This window comes from Alternaria arborescens, assembly GCF_004154835.1.
Source record: "Alternaria arborescens strain FERA 675 chromosome Unknown contig_35, whole genome shotgun sequence".
Classification (NCBI taxonomy): Eukaryota; Fungi; Ascomycota; class Dothideomycetes; order Pleosporales; family Pleosporaceae; genus Alternaria; species Alternaria arborescens.
The window spans coordinates 20,428-41,105 of NW_021167890.1; the positions used below are offsets into that span (position 1 = coordinate 20,428).

Consider the following 20,678-nt stretch of genomic DNA (forward strand, 5'->3'; position numbering starts at 1 on the left):
TACTTCATTTCTCCGAATTGGGACCTTCCACCTAACGATCCCATCAAGCTAGGAAGCGTCATCTCGTCACTCAGGAGCCCGATCGGCCAATTGCTTTTTACCCACCCAATGAAGACAACGTGTTGCCACCCACCAAGCTGTCAGTCTCAATCACAACAGAGAAGTCTAAGTCGGCTGGCCTTTCGAAAATGACCACATTCCTAAGCGGGCTGCTACGATTTGGTGCGGACGCTGGTGTGAATTGTGAGAACAGGTATGCACAGCCCTGTGTAGACTTTTGACACCCTTTAACATGATGCAGCGATAAGACATCGTTCACGTGCGATCGCATAGGCACTAAGCAATTCATTTCGAATAAGGAATACCTCCAGCGCTGTGTCGACAATGAAGGGGTTCGTGACCATGTCAAGAGATAGGGCTTTCTCACCCCTGTATACATTATCACCGGTGTCAAGACTGTAAATGGTGCGCGAGGTGCTACAGATACGTCACGCGCAGTTGACGGACTTGTAGGTGTGCAAGTCGATGGCACTATCTGGAGCGGAGGCGCGGTTCGGATTGGTGGAGGGCCAGAGATTAGGGGCGGATTAGGTACTAAGAGCGCAGTATCCTGGACTGGTACCACGGATTTCGTTTATGCATATAAACTGAGTGTGGTCCGCACATTGTGGGGAGAGGTGGCAATTGAGCGCAGTCTCAGGGCCAAGGTCAAGTGCTGTTCTGTGAACAGCGGGTCTGAGGAGAGCGAGTCTGAGGAAGATGACTATGGAGTTCCTCTAGACGTGGAGTATCCAGATGACTTCAAAATTCAGCTCGAGGAGGATCAGAATGAGTTCGAGGTTGAGCTTGTTGAGGAAGATGATATCGTGGTTATCTACACTATTCCTGTAGGCCAATGATTTGGATTAAAAGTCCTTGTTCATGTGCATAGGGCGGTAAAAGTCGACGCAGTATCTCCTTACTCTACTCTAATTTTAGATCTTCCCCATATGCAAACCCAGTCTCAATACCGAGTGGCACATTCACTTCATGGGATATCTACAGAAACTGCGTCAAAGACACTCAGGTTACATTTCGAACGCAACAAGAGAAAGCGAAAACCCGCCAAGAACGCCCGAGTACGCAGCTCGTTTCTTTTCAATCCGTGCCGTCAAACACACCCTTCTGAACATCAGTTCTGGCAAGCGAACTACACCTCTTCATCAGAGTCTTCTTCGAGTAACTGGCGGGCAAGTTCTTCGGCGCGTGCAGCCAGGCGAGGCTTCTTGACTTGTGGAGACTCAACGACCTCGACCTCGTCCGCCTCCTCGCCGTTACCCTCTTTGTTGTCTGAAGAACTCCAGCGAGCCTCACTGCCATAGCCATGCTTGACCTCCATCTCTTCGTTGTCCTCAGGCTCCGTCACATCCTCGTCCTTTTCACTATCAGAAACCGGCGGCGTAACGCGCTTACGCTTCTTGGAAAGACTTGTGGATACTGCGTTGTTATTGCCAGCTGCAATGTAGACATGATCACGGTAAACATTATCGTCATCAGTCTGTGTGCCAACCGATCGAAACTTGCTCTTGTACGTCCCAGTTCTACGTGTACGCCCGCTCTTCCGGTGATTGACACGCTTCTCGAGTGGAAACTCGGACAAGGGAATGATATGTTCGGGATACCGCTCGTTGTCTGTGACCTCGCCGCCACCCTCGATCATCAGCCGGAAGTCGCGAGCGTGCTCGCGGAGATACCACATGGTGTGGTTCTTGGTCTCGTGAGCGGACGTGATCTGGCCACGTAGAGCGTCCAGGCCGCGAGCTTTTCCATCAACGGCGTTAATCGCATCGGTGATTGCTTGGAGGTCCGCCGAAGTCATGGTATCGTATGCATCGATGCCGTTGTCGTGGATAAAGGCGTTGATGGCTGTGTACATGGCGCAGATCTCGCCAGGCGTCCAGTGATCCCGTGTCTTCTTCTTTTCGTAGTCTGCGTTGGAGCGCCGCGAGATCTGGTCGATCCACTTGTTGTAGGCATCTTTCCAGACCTTGTCGTTGGGATCGATATCTTTCAGCTTTGAGATGCCGATGTGAATGTGCTGTAAATGGGAAAATGTACAGTCAGTTCGTGTTCCAGTGTATATTTCGTGTAAACAAAACTTACCTCATAGGCGTGTGTACGGGCGTTGAACCGGCGAAGAGCTATGCTAGGAGTAAAGACCTCGTGATTGCCCTTGAAGTTGCGCTCCCAGCGGAAAGCAGCGACCTTGTTCCAGCGGACGACGACATCGCTCTTCTTCTCTTTGTCCTTTTTTGGTACCTTGCGGCTCTCTAGGTCGGGAAAGAAGACACTAGCACGCGCATCGTAGAGGTCTTCGTCAGCAGATTCGCGCTGCTCCGGGATGATATCAGTTTGCGTGAACCAGCCGCTGCCATCCGGCATCTTGATTTTGAAAGTGGCCTCGATCTTGGACGGGTCCGTGTCGTGGGGGGCGAACTTCTCGTTTGGAGAGTTTGGCTTGTTTGTGAGTTGTCGACCCGCGAATGGTGCGGGATCGTCGGAAAGGCCGCTCTCGCTATCGCTAGCGATGCCGGTGAAGACGTGGACAGACGAGCTGGTGGCAGGCGCCTTGCCCTTATCTTTGCGTTGCGGCGTCGGCATCTCTGGCTCGATAGACGCCTGGTGGGTGGGGCTGCCAATCGGGGTGGTTGTCATCTTGATTCTTCCTCGTCAAGGTGGGTTGACCGTGTCAAGCGATTAGTGTTTGTTGGGGTTGAAGATTGCGCACAGTGGGAACGATTGTGCTTGAGCGCGTGAAAGAGCTTCGATTATCTGCCAGTTGAAGCGCGCCGGAAGGTCGAGCATGAGATAAAGCTAGTCACAAGGCAAGAAATTTGACTCTCGTGCTTCTCGCGCTTTGTGAAAGTTGTTGGAAAGTAGAGTGTGACCTACTATTGCAGTGTCGACGGTGTTTGTCATTGGTCATGGAGTAAGCCCTCCAAGATATACACGGAGGGGAGCGCAAATTTGAGACTTCAAAACAAAGCTTAACGAATTGGGAAAGTCGACGTCACTGCCTGGTTAGTGAGGGTTCCATTCACTTCCCGAGCATTGTGTAAAGTCACTCATAGTAGTCAGGTGTATATCGAAACAGCATCGGACGGTGCACGTCAAGGCATCAGTAGGCTTGTCGTGGACACGAAGGATACTTTCAAGGATAACGGCGATTGGGAAACCATCTCAAGACTGTCGAATTTTTGTGAATTGCAGAAACAGTTCGCAAGCAGAATTGCCAACCACATGGAGCGAGTGAAAAGCAAAGCTCATTAGTGTCTTTGTTTTGACAACCTCGAGGTGCTCACATATTCATTTGGAGTTGCTTGCCACTATCTCGGCTCAGTTGTAACGATATTCGCCCTATATATCTGGACCCGTATCCTTCTACACATCAGTGGAATACAATAGAAAACGAGGTGGCTGAATCATCTTCGAATCTGGGCGCTTGATCGGACGTCTTGTGCACAACAAAGCATTTCAGCAATATTGAAGTACCTAATAACAGCGGATGGTCGAAACGAGCAACAAAGCACCTGATACATGTGTGCTTTCTCAGTAGAGTTCGACGGATACATGATAACCTCGAGAATAAGCGAATGTCCAAGAGACTTCAACTACAGTTCTTCACACCTGAACGCATATGAACATTTCACAAATCATGACATTACATCAATTTTATTCGGAGTCTGCATGAGAAATTACGAAACGAAGGTTCCATAGCATTCATCGCCTCGTCAGCTCTCATCACCTTTACACGCTTCAAACAAAAAGAGCGATAGCAGCGCCAAGTCCCATCAACATAGGCGCACCGGTAGCCATCGGTGCGCCGCCCTCAGTCGCTTCAGGCTGCGCCGCACTCCCAGAGGGACCCGTCTCAGCAGCATCTCCGGTGCCGGTAGACGCAGCACTCGACAGAGTAGGAGTGGCCGCCTGAGTCGCGTCCAGCTTCTCCGTCCCCGCAGTAAGAACAAGGTAATAGGTCTCCAGATCCGACGCCGGATAGGGTGTCGAGAAGGAGTATCCCTCGTCAGCTTCCTCACCGCTCGAAAGCTCGCTGCAAACAGACGGCAAATTAGTGCGAGAGAGAGTCTCGGAGCCAGAGGGTAAGGTCAAGGTGAATTCCGCAGTTTCGGTACCGGCTGGGTCCGATCCGCGCGCAGGATAGGTATGCGTATAAGTGAGCGTCTCCTCCGATGTCGAGGCGTAAACCGTTCCGGCACAGACAAGCGGACCGACTAGCTCCGCAGAATAGGATATAGTACATGTGCGGTTCGAGTCGGCCTCATCTGGGGTAGGCCAGTTGCAGAAATAGTTATAGGATTTGTCGCCGTCGTCGTCGCCTAGAATTCCACCGATTCCAGCTGGAAGTGGAATGTCAATGCCGAAAACAGTAGGGCCGACAGTCATGGTCAATGGGCCACCGGCTAAACTGAGAGCAGAGGTATCAGTGCCGTTGTCGTAGTCAGCGACGATGGTGGTATGTGTTCCATTGGCGTTGACGACGGATCCAACCCAGCCAATGTGTTCTACCGGCTGGTAGAAACGGGGCATCCAGAATGAGGTTGTTACTTGCGCGGTCGCACTAGCTGCGAACAGCATGGTCGGGAGAAAAGATGTCATCGTAGTGATAATGACAGTCGTTTCAACGCGGGGAGAGGATATTCTGCGATGACTTCCGACTCAAGCCTTTTGCACGGGGTCTTGACGCTTCTTAATAAGATTTGTCTCTTGGCGTCTCACCGGTTAGCGGGATGCAAGGCGCACCGCAGCAGCCTCGCATAGACGGATACTGTGCCGCATCAGGCGTTCGTAGTAGCTTGGCACTCCGCTGGGGGTGGGTCGTGTCTCTTAATCTGTGGGGTGGCGTACAACCTGGTCTTGTGTATTTACCCCAGATTGGGCTGGCGGCTGGTGGCCTCACCAACAACAACAATGGGTACGCGGGTCTAATCTGTATGCAACGAGTGATTGGCATGTCTGGCGATGCAGATGCGGCTGTGCATGGCTGTGTAGTCCACGTGCGATGGAAACAACCTTGCGTCAATGAGAATACGCTGGATGTGTGGACAATCGTGTTGGTGGTGTCTGGTGGTGATTGGGGCAAATATGAGCGACCGTTAGCGGGTAGCCGCTGAGAGGACTATGATTGGTGGAACGCACTGAGGTCGCTCATTATGCGAGCAGCCGCTGATGGTGCCTGTAGTATTTCGATGGCTATGGGCGAAGTCTTGTCGGACCTACGCGGTGGAAGACTCTGCCAGGCTTCGACTGTGATGTCAAAAGCATTGCGCAGATAGCGCAAGCAGGGCTCGTCCAAACAGGCATGGTATTGACTTGTCTCTCAAGCCCATGGCGTACTTCAGCGTTGGTATGCCTATTCATCAGCGCACCTTATCTATCCCAGTATCATCTAGTTCTGTTTTTCATCTCGCGATGTCTTCGAAGAATAAGTCGGCCGGTATGCAAGGGTTGCGAAAGTATGGCATAGAGGTTTCAACGTCGTTAGGTATCTTGCGCCATCATAATGACTTTACAGTACACGCCTATCTTCAACGCTTCGTTATGAAGCGACAGGTCTCGAGCGCGACAAAGGTGGTAACAGCCTTGGCGGTACGCGTGCGCTTGCGATGTGTGCGCAATGTCCAGAAAGCACAACCATCAAAAGAGTGAGTCCTCTTGAAGTTGAAGAAGACAGGAGATGCGACGCGGTTAGATAGTCAGACGGTGCCTCAGTCGCCAGTTGCCATTGAGAATTCGGCCGCATAAGTGGGTCTCGTCCATCGGCTTACAAGTATAGCCGAGTGCGCGTCATGCCCCTTGATTGGTAATCGCAACATTCCTCGGACGGCGTTACTTATCAATTGCAAGTGCAGCGTCGCGACTCAATAACACACACCAAAAAGATGCCTCCTCGACACGACATAGAAGGCGTTATGCCAGATGAGCGCGCGCCCTTGCTCCAGAATGCCGACGTACGCCAGCGCACGCCCACGCCATCGGAATGCGACGACACAATAGATGAGCCGCAAAAGGCGACATCGAGGACCTGGTTTTATGTTTGGAGAGGACTTTTGGCGTTGTTTGTCATACTAGTTGTCGTTGTGTTTATCAAGGGGTGGATAGACGCAGATGACGTTGATGTATGTGTCTCCCAGTCGCGAATCCCACAGTCCCCCAAAGCTCACAGTATGCGACATAGTTCGATCTCAAAGGCGCGTTGAAGCGTGCGTTAGGTGGAGGCTTGAGTGGTGCTGCGGCGATGATCCTGCAAGTATTGCTCTTGATGCCCATTCGTACCATCATGAACTACCAATACCGCCACGGAACATCAACGACCGTGGCAACAAAGACATTGTACGCAGACGGTGGCATTAGCCGATACTACCAAGGTATGGGCGCTGCACTCGTCCAAGGGCCTATTGCACGATTTGGAGACACAGCCGCTAATGCTGGTATCCTCGCCTTGCTCCAATCCAACGGTTTCTTGAAACAGCTTCCATCTCCCGTCCAAACGATCTTCGCATCTGCGTGCGCCGCATCTTTCAGAATGCTACTCACTCCCATTGATACGCTGAAGACCACACTACAAGCCCAGGGATCTAGTGGCTGGGCGCTCCTCCGGCAACGTATCAAGACTGACGGCATTGGCAGTCTCTGGTGGGGTGCGTTCGCCACCGCGGCAGCGACCTTTGTTGGACATTACCCTTGGTTTGCCGTATACAATTTTCTCTCCGAGACCATCCCAGATCCAACGAGACAGCAGATTGGGTGGTGGTTGCTACGTGCTGCTTTCATTGGCTTTTGCGCATCGGTCGTTTCGGACACCATATCCAACTCGTTGCGCGTCGTAAAGACATATCGACAGGTCAATGATAAGAGGATATCCTACACTGAAGCAGCCAAGGAAGTCATTCGTAAAGACGGGAAGATGGGTCTGTTCGGACGAGGATTGAAGACGAGAATTATTGCGAATGGTCTGCAAGGTATACTGTTTTCGATTCTATGGAAGCTATTCTTGAAGATCTGGGAAGACAATACGGGCTAGAATTAGACGCATATCGAATACGATACATGGATTGGGCTAGAGGAATTTGGCGTCGATTTGATAACCTGCAGTTTGTACGGCTGGTCGACCGGTTTAGAACAGGTATTCGGTCAAAACCGAGGTAAGCCCTCGAACAACACCAGCTCAAATAGACTTGTACACACTTGCTTCTAACTCACTCAGTCGCAGTATATGCAAAATCAACTTCATTTTATAGTGCTGCGATGACGACATGTATAAGCAATAAGCTACTAACACTTCTCGCTCCACTGAATTTACAACCGTCACTGAGAGAGCTTCCTACATATGTTTATACAAAGGACAACCGGCGTTACGTTTGAATACGGTCGCATTATTGGCTATCTTCGGGTGCTTGGACTCGCTTCCCCTGCTCTTTTTGCCTTCTTCCCATCTTGTTCTCCTGCGCCGCCCTTCTCCCGCTTTCGCTTTGGTGACGACTTCCTGCTTCCCTTCCCATCACTACCCGATGATGCATCTTTACTAGCGTCCTTTGGAACTTCAACAGCGACCGACCCATCCTTTTGAAACCTCAGCAGCTCCTCTTCTGTGATAGTTGGGATGGATATAGGACCACCGTTGTCGGTTGGGAGGAGTCCTCGCATCTCCTTCCGCATTTCAGCAATCTTGCTCGCCCTACCATCAAGTTTTCCCCGTATGGATGTTGCATCGCGCGCAGGTCTTGGTCCTACGGTTTCTCCGTTTGTGTCCTTGAGCGTCTTGCCTTCGAAGTAGGCGTTGAAAGGAACCATGATGTTGGAGGGACCGGGGAGCTTGATCATGTGGCCTGCTTCGATGATGGCGCGGAGCTTGCGGTGGAAGAGCGTCATCCATGCGTCTTCGAGGGGTGTGTATATGAGTACGTTCTTCTTGGTGTTGATACCGTGCTCGTGGAAGACGCCGGTGCGCCATCTAATGATGGCGGCGATTTGCTGCTTGGATTTCCAGTCGACTTCATCGTGCTCGACGTCCGTGTAGGTCAGAGTCTTACGTTCGTCGGTCATGGTGTTACGGAGCTTGATGGTGAGCTTGTGGGGCAAGACGTTACCGGTCCGTGGGGCATCGACATTGCCTTCCAGCAGTACCCACTTGGCAATCTCATCTGAAGAGGTGTCGTCGCTGGTTCCTGTCTTGGCTTGGTGATGAATATCAAAGGTATCGTGGACTGGCGGATCGCGTTCGTTCTTCGGCTTGCGCTTAATAGTCAGCCTCTTTGCCAAACTCTTGACGGGCTGTCCTGGGAATGCTAGCGGCTTTCCAAGGGCTGGAGACGTCGAGAGAAATTGGTCCAAGGTAAGCTGTACTCCCTTCCTGTCCTGTGTTCTGAGCTTGGTCTGGATCTTCAACAGTTCATCATTCTCATTGCCATCAACACTGTTGACATGGTTGAGGTAGCCATAGTGGTCGAAGTACTTCTCGTCTATCCATAGAGAATCGTCAGCGTCTTTCAAGTTCTCTCCAGTAATCTCAGCATCCACGGGAGTAACTGGTGCATCGGTCGCCAAATGCTTTGCAATAGGCGTATCTCCTTCCTGTCTTGCCAGGGTATCGGCCATCGATATTCCTCCGTCTGGCGTGCCAGAGGTCGCTGCGCTATCAACCAGCTTCCAGCCTTTGGGGTTCGATTCTCCGCCGAAGGTCAACTGCCATTCATTGTAGTGCGGAGTCTTGGTCTTGTTGATAGGTTGCCACCCGTAATGAGAGGAGTCTTCACGTTGTTGATCAAGCGATCGCAGCTCCGCCGGTACCAACTGCTCCGCCAGTTCCGCCAAATCTCCTTCATCTTCTTCTAACGCCCTCAGATAATTCTTCATGCGTACGGATTGCATTTTCTCTGGTTCAGGGGCTTCAATAGTGCCGCCGTTCTGAAACTCAGGGGTGCAGTATGGCGCGAGTGGATGAGGACGGTTGAGGCCCATATTGACGTAATGGGATATGCGTTTGGGATTGCTAGTCGCGTCCGTGGTGTTGCTATACGAGCTCAGATCGGTGCTGGCTACGCAGCAACAGTTTTCGTTATCCTGCCAGGCAGGGTCTTCCGAAGGGGCGCGAATGCCTGTATGTGGTGGGGATGGTAGCTCCGAGTCACCCCATCTAACGAAAGGTTGGCCGTGATGGTTCATTTTGTTCTTTGTAGTCGCGGTCGTGGTCGAGATTGTGGTTGAGTGGTCGAGTTGCACTAGACTGGTGTTTGGTGGCAAGCCAGTTGGTAAGTCAGTCCAAATCACAGAATGATGTGGAGTTGAGTGATTTAAATGAGTTTGCTGCGGAAGAAGGTATTCACATGTATCCCCTTGGAAGATAGTGTCTCATATAAGCGGACCTATACCAACACCGCTTGCTTGTTATGTCGCGCACCATGAGAATATAAAGAACCTCGAGAGACATTGGAGCTAATCTGGATCAGAGACGTTGTGAACGTCAGCCATTGGCTCACAACTGTCCGAGTCGCTGGTCACGTCGGCATCAAGCGCAATATCTTCCTACCACAGCGAGACACGGACCACTTTCGCAGTTCCATCCACACCGTGCATGGCACCCCCACCCACGAGATTTGCTACGTGCGACGCCTTTTCTTGGGTGACAGACAACCATATCGCCTCGAAGCACACAACGACGATGGCTTCGACCAACCTCGACGACGGCACCTGGACCCTAGACGCGCTCAAGATCAGGATCACAAGCCACCCGCTATTCAAGCAGCATGGAATGGAGATGCCGGCAAAAATACTAGAGCAGGATCTCAAAAGTGCCGCCCGACTCTTTGACCAACACGACTCGTCGAGTACGATAGCGGACGGCAAAACCCCTCGACCACTGGAGTACCAGTCCTACACTGTCAACCCCGATCTGAGACCTATGGCTGCTGCAGCTGGTCTGAACAATACTCATGGAAAGGAGTTTAGCAAGGCTGTTCTCGCCCAGTGGTTACAGCGGTGGGATGTCGATCATGCTCCGCGCATGGCTATGTTCCTGCCACGCCCAAAGAAGAATGGCACGTCTGTTGTCCCCAAGGTGATTGTCCAGACACAAAATCAGACTGAACTCAAGCCAGCAGATTCCAAGAAACGAAAGATTGTGTCGAACATGCCTTTCGTGCCACAGAAGCGCCACGACATGACCAGAGCAATGACCAAAGATGATGATGTTGAGACGCTCGACGGAGGCAACCTAGATGACGACCGTTCCCGCCCGCAGTCTACGACAAAGACTAATACGCCGACTCGAAGACAACGCCAGAAGAACACAAGTTCTCATGAATCTCGAACCAGCCAAACAATTGCTACCCAGACACACCTCGACGCAAACAAACATAGGGGGCTACGAGTGCGCAAACTGGTCGCCGAAGACCAAGACCACGATTCCACAGTCGGTAACACAGGCCGTATCGGTGGAGAAAGCGATGTTGAAGTTATTTCTGGTATTGGACAGTCGCAAGGATTCGCTGGGGGACGACGTGGCCCTGGACTGAAGGTGACCAGAGGTGGAAAAGCTCGGAAGAAAGCCACGAGGGCTGGTGCGACAAAGACTACGAAGCAACTCGCAGATGAACAGCAGCAGAAGGATGATGAAGAAGAGCTGAGGATCTACAACCAGCTTCGGCATGGGCGCTACTCTGATCCTCTTCTCGCAGACACCTATCGTGTCAGGAACAAGACAGTCCTTGTGCGTATGGAAGGGCACGTCCGACCTGGTGTTAAGCCGGCACCTAGCGAACAACTGGGCACACGGCGCCTCTACGAGCGTGAGGTGGACTTGGCAAGGGAACAAGGAAGGGATCTAGATCTTTGGATGGGTGGACCCTCGCCTTGACGTGCTTCGTAGGACAGCATTATGAACCAACGTCAAGTGGAAGAATAGTAGAATCTGGCTTCGATTCGTTGACGTGGTTGACACCGGTGTGGTCGGACAAAGGATAGGCTTTATCTGTTGAAAGTGTGACTAATAAAGTATATAGAGATGAATTTGTAGTGTTCTCTCTACGTGTGAAGTAGTCCTTATATCCCTCAGCTCTTCATTTGTCTTCGAGTTTGACTGTATAGTCGTTTTTCGTAGACAACAATGTCACGCACAATGCTCTATGGGTGCTGCGATCTGTCCTCTAGAGTCTTCGTATCCTTTGTTGAGTAGGAAAAGCGCGGATGTGGGAGGACCTCACAACTCCATTGTACTTAGCATTACCAACGAACACAAAGAGAACGAGTTATAACCCGGATTTTGCCATTTATGGGAGGTAGCTTCCCATCATGTCGCCCTCGAAATCTACACACGTCTTCAAAAGCTCGCATTCGTGCCCATTCTCGCTCTGCTTTTCCAATCAAGTTAATATTCATCATCGTGATCAAAAATGCCACCCAAACCACCAAGAGATAGCTCAAATGAGAAAAACAACAAAGAAGAGCTTCCCCAGAGTCAAGGAACTAGAGTCCTACGTGACCGTAACCCAAAACCAGCAACGTCGCAAGGGCTGCCATCATCTTCGAGTAATCAATTCTCAGCCACGAACAAAGGCACGGGATCTGGAGGTGATATCGGTATATTTAAGCATCCTCGAGAAATCGTAGACCGGGATCTAGAAACTCGGAAACAGAAACTGATTAAAACACTACAAAATGCGGAAAAGGCAGCCGAGATACCTGATTTTGAAACGCATCTTAGAGACCAGGCCCGAGCAAAAGAGCTCAATGAGGACGATCAAGAGGAAGTTGTAGCTGTGGCAAACAAAGCAGTCGGCGGGAGCAACAAATTCAAAGCCGATGTACGCTCGAAGGCTCATGAGAATCGATGCGTGGCAACTTCCTTATACGAAGACTTCTTGTATTATCAAACGCCCGAACATCGGTTGCAGTATAGGGAGGAATTTGATGAAAGGATGCGTATAACGGCAAAGCCCATAAGAAAGGGACTACCGCCTGCTCTTCTTACAGAGGACGCAAAATATGATAAGAAGTTGCGTCCGTTTATTGATCTATTTGAACAGGATAATGTCGGAGCGACAGAGGAGATAGACTACGAGAAGATGGGTCCCAATAACTTGCATGTAAGACTTCCAAGGGCAAGAAGATTTGCAGTAGGATTAGGTAGGCCTAGAAATCCACGTCTGCTGTCGCCAATAAAACTGTCTCTGGATATTGAGGCAATAGAGAGGAGACGAAGGGAGATTGAAGACGCGGAAGGTGATCAATCTCTTACGTACGAATCCCATTCCGGGCGGCGGAAACGAGATTTAGAACTTCCATCACCTCTACCAATAACTCGTGATTCAAGCGGAACTCATTTGGAGAGTGGACTGCACATCGCAGCTAGAGAAACATCATTCGACTGGAAAACTTCCTATGATAAACGAGGTGCAGTAGCACCCGGCCGCACACTGATCATGCCAGCAAAGGCCACATTGGAGCTACAAGGAGACGAGCTTAATGAGTTCTCCAAGCCACCAATGACGCCTATCGAATACAACGCAAGTGTTGACCACCATCACGTCGAAACCACGTCTTGGGCAGAAGCTACAAACGGTCGTAGAGAATGGGCGAAGGAAGAGACTATGAACAGGATGCCAGAAATTGATCTCGAATCCAGTGATGAAGACTCGAGTGACGACGAAGGCGATGAGTTTGCTATTAGCTACCGTCAATGTAGTAGCCTGGAAGACTGTCCGTGCGGTAGTGAAGATGATGATGGTCATGGCGGTGATAGTGGTCATGGGCACGACAAAGAGGAGAATAGTAGTCCCGGAGCGCCGCTCAGCATCGCTGGAGGACCACTTGATAAATCGCAAACGACTCAACCCCGCACAGAGAGCGACCTCGACACCAATATTGTCTTGGATCAAAACACCCCACCCACTACGAAGACTACACCGAGAACGCAGTCAGGAGCCGACAAGATGGCTAGACCTCCGATATCAAGGCACAACTACAAGACCCCATACGACCGCCACCAACTCCGACAAGGTCTTAAGTACCTGGGCCTAAGTCAGAACTCATCTGAGCCGAAGGAACTCTATGAACGCATCAACAAATGGGACAGGGAGAACGCGCCCGACGCCGTGCACAAGTATATCATCAAGGACAAGCGCATTGCAGTATCCTTCATGACCAACAAGATTTTCGACGACGATTGGATGGCTCAGGTCAAGGCCAAGCTCGACGAGCAGGACCTGCAAGACGAGGAATCTGGAGAGGGATCAGATGAGGAATTCGAAGAGGGACATGAAGACAATTCTGAAGAAGGACAAGACCAAGGCTTCGACGAAGAGCATGACTCTGACCCAGAAGACGTTGACAAAGATGACATGAACGTCGATCAAGCTTCGGAACAAGGCGATTCTGGTAAGAACTTAATGGGTGGTGTGGTAGAAGGAGTATTCACTAAGTCGACAGAGCAACAAACGACCAACCGTACGACCATTGCGTCATCCCACACTTCCAAGACCCCACGAGCGACTGAGTCTGGAAAGAAAGCCACTGGAGCCGCTGGGACTGAACCGCCGAGGAGGTCAGAGCGCAATATCAAAAAGTAGAAAGCCCCGCTACTTCCTTCGGCAAGCAAAGAGAGACTGATTGAGCAAAGCGTAACTGTATCGAAGCAAACAACTTCAGCGAGCAATCGATCAACGAAGACCGCAAGCCAGAACAATAGCAAGCAGAAATTCCTAGTAAAATCTTCCACCGATGTCACCCAGCGCTTTGCTAATATCATCTTTAAGATGGCCGAACCACCGCATGTACCCCTTCTGTTGAAGTTGCGACTTAGTTCGGACAAGCTACGCCAGGAACAGCTCCGCAACGACGCCGTTGCAGATTCAAAGGTACGTTATGACTGTAAAGGACGCTGGTGAAGTAGATACTGACCTCGTAATGCTACCTTCACAGCTACCCGAGGCCGACGCGGACAACGCAACTAACGCTACAGAACAAGTCATTGCTGGCGAAGCACCTGACGCCAATGCACAAGAGACTAGGCGTGTGACCCGCGGTATGCGAGCTCTTGGCAGTACACAGATGGGCGGTACACAAATGGTCGTTACAGATATGGGTGGTACACAGATAGGCGGTACACAGATGGGCGGGATGCAGGAGGGCGGTAATCAGATGGGCACCATGCCGGTACCGATGGATAGTGCTTTGGATCCTCCAGGTCTGATCCCGCGCTCGCACTTCACCGACCCAAAAGAACGCCGTCAGTACGTGTGGGATACCCGTCACTTACGACCAGCGCGCATGAAGACAACACCCCCAGCTGCTCTCGCTAGACGCCGATGCGAGGACGCTGCGTTCGAAGCCGCTACGCAGAAGAGGCTCAAGGAGGAACGCGAGGCGCGCGAAGCCAACGAGGAGGAGTTTCGTCGCAGGCGGGAAGAATTCATCATGAAGGACAAGAAGGCGCGGAGGTGGGCCAAGGCCATCGAAGACGATATGGAGTTCTGGTACAAATCGCCTCTTGCCCGTAATATCAAGAACGGAGCTGATCCTAACCCTGAAGAGCTGGAGCAGCGTCGTAAGCTCAAGCAAGACGGTATGATGAGGGGCATGAATCCTTTCCCGGGCATAAAGGGAGATTTGATGTCTTCCGAAGCTAAGGAGAAGGAAATCGAAGAGATGCGGGAGTTCCTGGCACTTCAAGCAGCCAAGGGTGAAACTTACTTCACCCCTCGCTAGGACAAACCACGAGGTATGGCTTCAGATAACTGTCGGGAAGCCTTGAACTGAAGTAGCCGCTGGTGGATGATATGGTGATGGGAAGTATTGCTCTCTCGCCGCTTCGTCGCGGGAACTGGTAGGAATGATCTTCTAGCCATGCAATACAACATTCATCCATTGTTCTTCTCCACGATACATCATCTTCTTATGATTTGAGTGTAACATGCCAGGATACGTAGTAGCAGAGACAAATGTATGAAGCAAGCCAGCATCTCTTGGTATAAGACTTTGGTAGCAATTAGAATGACCATCTCGTGTGCTGTAGCAGATGTACACCGTGAAGGGTCGTGTGTTGACATCCGTGTGAAGTATTGCGTCCCGCGTCAGCAGTATGATGGCCGTTGGATCGGGGCAGTATGCCGTAGCTGATGTAAAATATCATTAGTGCCAGAATCCGATCGAATCAGTTCGCAATTGCCATCGACCTAAGTAAATCATAGTGAAAACACAATCTCGGCGACTCCATTGTGATTTCACAGTCGGTGCAATGAGCGGTCCGCTCCACATATAACGCGACTTCACTCACGACTTCACTCACGACTCTTGTCCGGTACCACTACACATTGACAACACCACGATCCAATAAGGCCTAACTGGCAACTACAGTCACAAGTCGAATTGAGTCAGATAATCTTCGGCCTTCGTTCAAGATGGCGGATAGATACAGTAAATTCATCGTTAACGGGAACGGTAAAAACCCGGGGTTTCGACCAATCTTCGAAGGGCAATTCGGATGCACAAACATCCACGACCTCAAGAAGCAAGATTTCATGGATATCGCTGTGGAATTTGATACGGTGAATGCTCCCCTATCCTTGGACGATCCAGATATCGGGACCAAGGCGAGCCAAGCACAGAAGGAGGCGCTGCGCGCAGCTGTGGACGCAAGACGGAGGACGAGGCAGGGAGAAGCAAAGGCGAAAGGCGGCAAGCGCACGACGTCAGGGAAAAAGAAGGCGACAGGTCTGCGCGCTCAAGCACAGAAAACAGGAACGACGTCGGCGCAGCCCAAGAAGGACAAGACCAATGCACAGAAGGACGAGGCCAGCCCAAGCGACGACGAAATAGCAGAACAGGACGATGATGGAGATGTGAGGATGGCAGAAGACCAGGATGGCGGGGATACAACAACAGTAGTCGATCCAACCGCGGACGCAGTCTCAGGCCTCCACAACAAGCGCAAGCGCCGTTCAACAACAAGAGCTCCTATCGCAAACAAGCGGATACGTTCTACGAGGTCGACGCCTGCAGGGGAGGGCAGGCATTCGCAAGAGCCAGAAGAAGACAAGAAGGCTGCGGTGTTTCCCACCCGGACTACACGAGCGACGAAGCAAACACGCGGGCAGGCCACCACACGCGTAATCCGAGAGACACCCCCGGTCGACGATCCATCATCGAATTACACTCGCGCTAGTATGAAACATTCGATGGTTGCGAAGCTGAAGGTAGAAGGTAGCCGTGTGCAGGCTGCAATCCAAGTTTCTGAGACCGATGGCGATAGAAACATGACTCTTGCCGACGTCAACATTCAGAGTCTCACCGCTGATCAGTCTCAGAAACAAACTGCTAGAGACACGCAAACAGCAAACACCCCCCAGAAGAATTATGAAGAGCGGATTTCCGGGCGACTTCAGGCTCGGTCATCTTCTCACGACTCCACAACATCGATGGGAAGCCACAAGAACGATTTGGAAGATGCATCCGCTCAACCTCAAGATATGCCGTCCGCAGGCTCCGTTAGAAGCAACAACAAGACTGCAGTTCGAGGCGAACCTCTTCAGAAAGATAAGAAAGAGACGACTAAGCCATCTGAAAGCGAGGATTCTGCGGGTGACGAGACCTCCAACGAAAGCGAAGAGTCCGCTGGTAGCGAGGTCGCCTCTGACGACGCTTCGTCCGTAGAGAGCATCAAAGAAAGCGACGTGAAGAATATGCTATCGACGAAAAATTATTTCTACGATAATTCCAAGTCGCCATATGATGAGGAGGAGGCGCACAACAGAGTATGCGCAAAGACTGGCAACATGGGTTCCAGTCACGACCGGAACTGGGATCCTAAATTTGAGGGTACACACAAGGTAGATGGTTATATGAACATCAAACCATTATGGCTGGCGAAAACCTACGATCGTAGCCTGATGGATCCTCGAGAGCAGGAACTCTATGATGCGCAGAAAGAAGAGTGGGAACGGCAGGATACGAAAAATGCTAGACTTCAGCCTCCGAAAAAGCCAAAACAACCAAAAAAGAAGAAGAAGAGAACCTATATTGATAGAATATTAGAGAATCGCTAGTAGAGAGCGTCGCTGCAAGTTTTCTTAGCCTACTCCTCAAAAGTGTGTGGCCACAGGTCTTGGACCGATGTAATTATTTCTTTGTTGATTGAAAGTTCTTTCCGGACGATTGTATTCGGTGAGGATATCTTTGGTTCATTGTAGTGCACCGAGTCCGCCGGATATAGTTGATGGCTCTTTGTTTGTAGCAATATTTCCGGCCGACCTTCCAGAACAATAGCGAGTGCCTGTGCCTGCTAATGATCATCTTCCAGTCTCTGAAAATCTCATCCTTCTGACTTCAATCCTCCCAAAAGCTTCCAACACTTGCAAGCATTTTTCTGCTGTACACGTAATCTAACAGAGCGAAGATGGTTGAGAAGAAGCCGAGCAGCAATGCTGGGTCGAACAAAAGTGGAAAAACTGGTAAGGCAGGAGCTGAGCACGAGCGTATCTCTCAACTTGTCCTGTTGACCAGAAAGCGGCGCGATACATGGGATGTACTGAGAAAGCAATTGGAGTCATACCAAGCTGCACAAAAGAAAGAAACCAACATCGAGCAAGACCACTATAACTACTACACTTTGGAGGCAGATCATGCCGCAAAGGTTCAAGCGTATAAGGATGCGCTCAGTCAGGACAAGGGTGGGAAGAAAGAACTAACGAAATCAGCCAAGAAAGCAAGGAATTTAGCACAGAAGGCTTATAAGAAGGCTGGAAGAAACAACAGATTTAATAAGGTGAAACGTCGTGCAGAGCATGATTCGATGGTGACAGCTCAAGCAGAGCTCGAAGATTGGCTCTACTATCAGGACATCTCCAAGCGGAGGAGAAGGCTACGGCTACTAGATCCTGAGCAAAGGAAGGCGGTTGAAAAGGAGCGATTTGACAGGCGTATTGGATATAAGCTTGAAACATCAGGCAACGACAAAGGCCACTTTGACTGGGTACATTCCTTGCTTGAGATGTACGACTTGAGAGACATAGGTGGCAAAGACTACAAGCAAGGTCGACATGACCATCTTGGAAATCACGTTGAGGGGAGGCAAGAAGAAGCTACCTTGCCTCTCGTGGGACCGGGTGAGCTTCACCTGTGGACACCGAATCACAGGCGTCAGCTTGTTGGCCTGCGTCCTTCAAGACTGAGCGACGACGACGACGAAGATGCCTGGCAGCATTTTGAACCGCATCGCTTCAAGCTGGACAATGCCGCAATCGAGGAAAAACGAGCAGCGATCGAGAAACAGTCCGATACCGAAACGCAGGAGTTGGAGTTCAATACGCATGAAGCAAGGCGTTGCCATGAGGTCGCAAGATACAAAGACAACAGACCTGACACATCAGGTGAACGAATGATAAATACCTCAAACGGAGTTGTAGTCGAGAACAGGTGGGGACAGATACGAACAGAGCAGGGTCTGTTCATCTCTGCCAAAGAGAGCTCCTGGGATTGGCGTAGCTCATACGACTGCCTCGGGCCAGTGATGTCGGGCTGGTTCGCTGAAACCAGCGCGATCAGGGACGAGGCCCCAGAAGAATTGATTGACCCGGATGACAATCTCGAGTATACGGATGGTGATAATGGTGGTGGAATTAGCGCACCGCAGGTCCCTGCAAAACGGGCCGAAGAAATACTTGTGAAGGCACGTAATGAGAGAGCAAAAAAGCGTGGGGACGTCCGAGAGCCAGTGGCAGAATCGATCACGGGTGAAGAGCCCGCGAATGACAAAGCCGGCTCTACAGATCCAGGAGACAAGAGTCGAAATATTCAGGCGAAGGTTGATAGCCGTTACCCTCCCGGAGAGTTCTGTAGAGGGAAGAAACCTTACAGGCCTGTCCTACGTAAGTGGTATACTACGGAGTAGGCGGAAGAAACAACTGGTCGTCGCGAACGGCACAAATACCACTTGCGACCACACTCGTCACCTGTCCATTCACCACCACGATCCCCAGTAGATGAAGAGATTCCATCTGCATCCTTACCTAAGGGCTTTGCTGAGACAGAGAATCAACCTATTGCTTTGGAGCCAAGATCTCGTAGGGAGTGTCCCTCCAACCCAAAGGGATGCCGAGCATTCTGGACTCATTCTTCGAATGAGTGTTGGATTCCATATCCTGAGCATCCGAAACGCTCACAAGACCCTATCGAGTGGCCAATACAGGAGATAGACGCTCCCAAAGGTATAGATGAAGGCGGTCCGGATGGCTATGTGCCGGCGATCGGGATGTCTGTGTACAACTCCAGGCTATATGACCACTATGGACTATTATATCCGAACACATCGCTAAGTAAATTCTGGCAGCGGCTGCAATGGCCCAGAATCGGTGTTCGAGTGCCCTATGAGCCGATGACGATCGAGGATCTTCGTTTACGAGGGGACAATCAAGACGAAACGAATATCGACCTGACAGCCGGCCTTACGAGAAAAGCTCAGCCAGGAAAGGGTGCGAGAGACGACCACATGGGTACCGAAGGTTACAATGAGCTCAGCGACGCGCCATCTTCATTCGTGGTCGCAGGAAACAAACGAAGAAAGCTGGGGACGATCCTAGCGAAGGATGTTAATCGAAGAGCCCTCTACGAAGTTCGATCAATGGCGGTACCGATCATCAACACACCACAAGAACCTTGGGCTCCACTAAACGATTCTAGCGGAGACGATTCTGGCGAGGATGATGGCGAATCCGACAATGAGGGAGATCTCTTCTTCAGATCATACGAGGACGAGTGCTTCCCAAAGGGTCGCAACGTACCTAGCGTCCCAATAGTAACGAACGAAGGGAGTGAAGATCCAGAAGCATCTCTAGAGGATGCAGCCCCAGCAGGTGATGCACCAGCTGTTGTGGTATCTGGAGAGGACAACGAAGCAGGTCATGCACAAGATTTGTAACCTTTGATCCAGGCGTCCTTTCACATGGCGGTACGTGCATTCTGAGTAGTCGCTTGTTGTAAAGTGTCGGCAGCCTCAGATGTAATGTACGGCGACATACGGGTTGCAGTGGAGGAAGAAATGATGCCCAGCTGTCTTTCGATCGGTGGGACGTATCACGCGCGACGCGTAGACGTTAGTCACGTCACAACGGCACGGGTGGCGTAGTTATAGTAAGTGAGAACACGTTCAAAATGTATTTGTATCGCGAGATGAAACCAATTCTCAAGACCTTTCCAAAGTCGCGATGTTAGGCCGTGGTCGATGTCGCGTTGGGAGGCATGAAGGGACAGATGAGGTATGCGGGTAATGTGTGAGGGACGCCACTTCGTGCTTAGTAATCAATAACATCATAGCGCCAGCTAAATGTCCCAGTGAACTCCAAACCCTCACATCTTGTATCTTTCTTCCAACGATGCCTTATAGGCTGGGCCGGCGAGTCGGTCAAAGAACGTTCAACTATGGATGTCCCAATGATTCAAGAGTAATTAGACATTGTCGTACAGGTCTAGGAATATATGATGTTGGACCCGCTAACCTTCATTGATGAACTTGAGAAGAGCAGGTTTCAGAAAGATTGGTATGATCGAGAGACGTTGACAAGTCAAGTGGGTGATGTGCGCATCACGACTGTCAGGTCATCAGCCTTACGATCGCCGTCTAAAAGATTACA

At 50.9% G+C, this 20,678-nt stretch overlaps 10 protein-coding genes across 10 annotated transcripts; 7 read left to right on the top strand and 3 right to left on the bottom strand.

The window, feature by feature from the left end:
- Positions 1-188: 188 nt before the first annotated feature.
- Positions 189-899, top strand: AA0111_g10389 (hypothetical protein; the record flags this gene model as incomplete). Its single annotated transcript, XM_028644132.1, has 3 exons — positions 189-253; positions 302-392; positions 456-899. The coding sequence occupies 3 exons, from the start codon at positions 189-191 to the stop codon at positions 897-899; spliced, it is 600 nt and encodes a 199-aa protein (XP_028501999.1).
- A 290-nt stretch (positions 900-1,189) lies between these two features.
- AA0111_g10390 (hypothetical protein) lies at positions 1,190-2,694 on the bottom strand (the record flags this gene model as incomplete). Its single annotated transcript, XM_028644134.1, has 2 exons — positions 1,190-2,077; positions 2,143-2,694. 2 exons carry the CDS (start codon positions 2,692-2,694, stop codon positions 1,190-1,192), a joined length of 1,440 nt encoding a protein of 479 aa, XP_028501938.1.
- A 1,101-nt stretch (positions 2,695-3,795) lies between these two features.
- On the bottom strand, positions 3,796-4,635 carry AA0111_g10391 (hypothetical protein; the record flags this gene model as incomplete). Its single annotated transcript, XM_028644135.1, has 1 exon — positions 3,796-4,635. One exon carries the CDS (start codon positions 4,633-4,635, stop codon positions 3,796-3,798), a length of 840 nt encoding a protein of 279 aa, XP_028501939.1.
- A 1,304-nt stretch (positions 4,636-5,939) lies between these two features.
- On the top strand, positions 5,940-7,081 carry AA0111_g10392 (hypothetical protein; the record flags this gene model as incomplete). Its single annotated transcript, XM_028644136.1, has 2 exons — positions 5,940-6,176; positions 6,236-7,081. The coding sequence occupies 2 exons, from the start codon at positions 5,940-5,942 to the stop codon at positions 7,079-7,081; spliced, it is 1,083 nt and encodes a 360-aa protein (XP_028501936.1).
- Positions 7,082-7,440: 359 nt separating this feature from the next.
- AA0111_g10393 (hypothetical protein) lies at positions 7,441-9,222 on the bottom strand (the record flags this gene model as incomplete). The annotated part of the gene is made up of 1 exon (XM_028644137.1): positions 7,441-9,222. One exon carries the CDS (start codon positions 9,220-9,222, stop codon positions 7,441-7,443), a length of 1,782 nt encoding a protein of 593 aa, XP_028501937.1.
- A 496-nt stretch (positions 9,223-9,718) lies between these two features.
- AA0111_g10394 (hypothetical protein) lies at positions 9,719-10,912 on the top strand (the record flags this gene model as incomplete). The annotated part of the gene is made up of 1 exon (XM_028644138.1): positions 9,719-10,912. One exon carries the CDS (start codon positions 9,719-9,721, stop codon positions 10,910-10,912), a length of 1,194 nt encoding a protein of 397 aa, XP_028501941.1.
- A 535-nt stretch (positions 10,913-11,447) lies between these two features.
- AA0111_g10395 (hypothetical protein) lies at positions 11,448-13,622 on the top strand (the record flags this gene model as incomplete). Its single annotated transcript, XM_028644139.1, has 1 exon — positions 11,448-13,622. The coding sequence occupies one exon, from the start codon at positions 11,448-11,450 to the stop codon at positions 13,620-13,622; it is 2,175 nt and encodes a 724-aa protein (XP_028501942.1).
- Positions 13,623-13,808: 186 nt separating this feature from the next.
- On the top strand, positions 13,809-14,760 carry AA0111_g10396 (hypothetical protein; the record flags this gene model as incomplete). The annotated part of the gene is made up of 2 exons (XM_028644140.1): positions 13,809-13,910; positions 13,975-14,760. The coding sequence occupies 2 exons, from the start codon at positions 13,809-13,811 to the stop codon at positions 14,758-14,760; spliced, it is 888 nt and encodes a 295-aa protein (XP_028501940.1).
- A 692-nt stretch (positions 14,761-15,452) lies between these two features.
- Positions 15,453-17,096, top strand: AA0111_g10397 (hypothetical protein; the record flags this gene model as incomplete). Its single annotated transcript, XM_028644141.1, has 1 exon — positions 15,453-17,096. One exon carries the CDS (start codon positions 15,453-15,455, stop codon positions 17,094-17,096), a length of 1,644 nt encoding a protein of 547 aa, XP_028501979.1.
- Positions 17,097-17,446: 350 nt separating this feature from the next.
- Positions 17,447-19,966, top strand: AA0111_g10398 (hypothetical protein; the record flags this gene model as incomplete). The annotated part of the gene is made up of 2 exons (XM_028644142.1): positions 17,447-18,917; positions 19,032-19,966. The coding sequence occupies 2 exons, from the start codon at positions 17,447-17,449 to the stop codon at positions 19,964-19,966; spliced, it is 2,406 nt and encodes an 801-aa protein (XP_028501943.1).
- Between the last annotated feature and the right edge of the window lie 712 nt (positions 19,967-20,678).